The sequence below is a fragment of the Helianthus annuus genome, chromosome 13 (assembly GCF_002127325.2).
Source record: "Helianthus annuus cultivar XRQ/B chromosome 13, HanXRQr2.0-SUNRISE, whole genome shotgun sequence".
Lineage (NCBI taxonomy): Eukaryota > Viridiplantae > Streptophyta > Magnoliopsida > Asterales > Asteraceae > Helianthus > Helianthus annuus.
Genome location: NC_035445.2, coordinates 40,009,963 through 40,013,631, shown reverse-complemented (window position 1 = coordinate 40,013,631; position 3,669 = coordinate 40,009,963). Strand labels below are relative to the sequence as shown.

Genomic DNA, 3,669 nt, shown 5'->3' with positions numbered 1-3,669 from the left:
TTATACGGTCTTCATCAGGCTCCTCGTGCCTGGTACGATATGCTGTGAAAGAATTTGTTGGCAAACGAATTCACTTGTGATGCAATAGATTCCACTCTCTTCATCTTAAAGAAAAGGGGACATTTCCAGATTGTGCAAATATATATCGATGACATTCTTTTTGTTTCTTCAAATGAAGAGCTTTGTCGGGAATTTGAACAAGTTATGGAATCCAAGTTTGTGATGAGCGCAATGGGTGAGCTGAAGTTTTTCCTCGGGTTGCAAGTGGATCAAGAAGTGAATGGCAAGTATATTCGTCAGACTATGTACGTCCACGAGATCCTCAAGCGGTTCAACATGGAAGACACTATGCCTTACGAAGCTCTGTTGCCAACCAATCATAAGCTGTCAGATGAAAAGGACAAAGATCCTGAAGTAGATCCTTCAGTTTTTCGTGCAATGATTGGTTCTTTAATGTATCCTACTGCATCTCGACCTGACATAATGTTTTCGCTGTGTTTATGTGCTAGGAACCAAGCCACTCTGAGAGAATCGCATTTGAAAGCCGTCAAATGGATTTTTTGCTATCTTAAAGGCAAACCAAGACTTGGATTGTGGTATCCAGTCGAGGGTGGCTTAGACTTGATAGCATATGTGGATGCGGATTTTGGCGGGTGCCCGATCAACAGGTAATTAACCTCTGGTGGTGCTCAACTAGTTGGAAGTCGTCTGATATCCTTGCAATGCAAAAAGCAACAATCAGTGTCGCTGTCCGCATGAGTAGAATAATACATCTCCGCTTCGAACTACTGTGCTCATGTCTTGTCGATACAACGACAATTGCGGGATTACGGTTTGAATTATACACAAACTCCCATCATGGTAGATAATAATTCAGCTATTTCAATAACAAATAACCCAGTCCATCATTCATGCACTAAACATATAGATGTTAGGCATCATTTTATTCGTGATTGTGCGGAAAAAGGTTTAATTGATGTACTTAGAGTTGACACCTAAGACAACTATGCAGACCTGTTTACAAAGACATTCGATCGGACGAGGTTCGAGAACTTAGTCCGAATGATCGGGATGATAAACCCTGAGTAGGATGGTTGCACAAGCCCTCATGGAAACTTTATTTTTCCGTTTCTTTGTATAGGTTACTGCTTTTCGTAAAATTCAAAAATCCAAAAAGATTTTACTTAGTTGTAGGATATTTTAATAAAAATCCAAAAACATTAGAATATGAGAAATCGAGGACGCGTTGATTGTGAGAAGAAACACTTATATATGTACATGTCCCAAGATAGCTAAATATAGGTTGGCAAATAGATATGACAACAAATCTAACAAACCAAAGTCAAGTACTTCCTTCAGTTACTATTACAAAGGTAACAGTTCCTCTAAAACCCTTAACGTGACCCTAAACGCTCCTAAATACACACCGAATACGAAAAATGGCCCCCAAAATACCTTTAATTTTATAAAAATCAAATAAAATAAGTTCTTGTAAGCGCTCGCGGGCCGCGACAGCTCAACACCAGGCAACTTCTCAGGCCGCCACATGGCATGACACGCGTTAGAACCCGGACCCGGGATGACTCAGCAAAATTCGTCGCCGCATTTAAGGCCCTCGCGGGCTGCGTAAACCTTTTCCACATCTTTCGCGGGGCGCGAGAGGCCCCTGTTCCAGCCTATATATAGAGAGTTCGACGTTCATTTTCAATCATTCAAAACTAAAATTTCCCTCTCAATTTTGAATAGCTAAAGTAATTCCCGGGTATTATACCCACTAAAATAGCGAAGCTCTGCCCCGTTGTAAGTATTTTAACCCTTCGTTACGTATTAGATACGCTGCCCGATTGATCTAGTGCTCCGTAACGACTGTCGAGGCTCTGCCCGACGTAGTCGTTGGAGTTCTATCTCGGGGAGGGTATAACTAATGTAAAATGGGTTATTATACTAACGCGTGTGCATTGTTTAATCAGTAGATAATCACCAGGAAATAACAAAGGAAAACCCTAAATTAGCAATGTGAGTTAATCCTCCTTTTGTAAACTCTTTTTACAAAACCTTAAATATTTTACAATGTGATTAGTAGTGATTGAGTCTTTGTAATTCTTCAATTACTGCCGGTATGTTTGGGTTTTGTATACAAAATATGGAACACGTTACCATTGGACAAAGAGTTAGGTAAAGTGTAATACGACCCACCAGTCAGGATTGACAATACTAAATGAGTAATTGTGTAGATATAAACATTGTAATCGCTCTCAATACTGTAAAATAATAAAATCTTTTTTAATTAAACTGGGATCCACTCACTAGTATTTCTTGCTAATAAAATGTTTTAAACACGTGTTTCAGGTAACTTAATGTGAAGCCAATAAAAGTCTGCTGGAGAGCACTGAAGGCTTAGAAAAGTGGACATAAAAGTTACCAAATTAAAAAGGAGAATTGTTTCCAATAATTAGGGATATTCCCTATAAATGAAAATCGGGTTTTGACCCACTTGTTTATTACAAATGTATTATTCGAAAAAATAGGGTTTTATCCGATATATTTATTTCAAACATTTTGGTGTTTAACTCTGATAAAAATATTTCCTAACTACGGTCCTGATGAAATTTTCCGCTGCCAAATTAATAAACACCGATGCCATCTGACTGGTTCGCGGCTCCCAATCTCAGGGTGGGGTCGGGCTGTGACAGAAGGTGGTATCAGAGCTAAGCCACTTCTTTAAGCCATTTAGGTGTTTTTCTAATACTTAAACCTCAAACATTTATGTTGTGTTAGGAAATTAATACCTTATGTGTTATCATGTGAACATAAAATCTTAATATGTTTATTATGATTTTATGTCGTTTAAATTGTCAGAATATGTAACTCCTATTTGTATCTTACATCATGTTAGGCTATAAAAATAAAAAGGAGATTTATACATAATATAATATTTAATTTTGTGACATATATCATATCCACATATTTATGTGAATATAATTCAAAATAAAGAGTAAATTGCCATTTTAGTCCCTAAGGTTTGACCAAAATTGCCAATTTAGTCCAAATAGTTTTTTTCTTGCCATTTTAGTCCAAATAGTTTTGTTTTCTTCCATTTTAGTTCCTGACTTTTGTTATTTTTTGCATTTTCATCCAACCCACTAACTCCATTAAAAAAAATAGTTAACTTAGGTGAATTTTGGCCAAAACACATTTTTCTTTTTTCTTTTGCAGGTGCGATGGTATGGGGATGGTGTTGTGCCGGTTTACAGTGAAGATGATGGCGGCCGTGGTCAATGATAGCGGTGGTGTTGGTTGATGACGTGGGTGGCGAAAAAGTGGCCGGTGGTGATGAAAATGGTGGGTGGTGATGGTGGTGGGGTGGGTGGGTGGGTGGTGACGGTGTAGGCAGGTGGTGGCAATGATAGAAGGTTGTGAATGGGTGGGTGGTAGGATGTGGTGGTGGTGGTCGATGAAAACGGCAAGAAATGACAAAAGTCAGGGACCAAAATGGCAGAAAACAAAACTATTTGGACTAAAATGGCAAGAAAAAAACTATTTGGACTAAAGTCGTAATTTTAGTCAAACCTCAGGGACTAAAATTGAAATTTACTCCAAAATAAATTATAATAATATGATGATATTGGTACTAATATCTTAATTAAAGATTCAAGATAACACCCCTAT

At 37.9% G+C, this 3,669-nt stretch overlaps 1 protein-coding gene across 1 annotated transcript; it reads left to right on the top strand.

Moving 5' to 3' along the window:
- Positions 1-231: 231 nt before the first annotated feature.
- LOC110900768 (uncharacterized mitochondrial protein AtMg00810-like) lies at positions 232-3,301 on the top strand. The gene is made up of 2 exons (XM_022147634.1): positions 232-668; positions 3,217-3,301. The coding sequence occupies exons 1-2, from the start codon at positions 232-234 to the stop codon at positions 3,299-3,301; spliced, it is 522 nt and encodes a 173-aa protein (XP_022003326.1).
- The last annotated feature ends 368 nt before the right edge of the window (positions 3,302-3,669 follow it).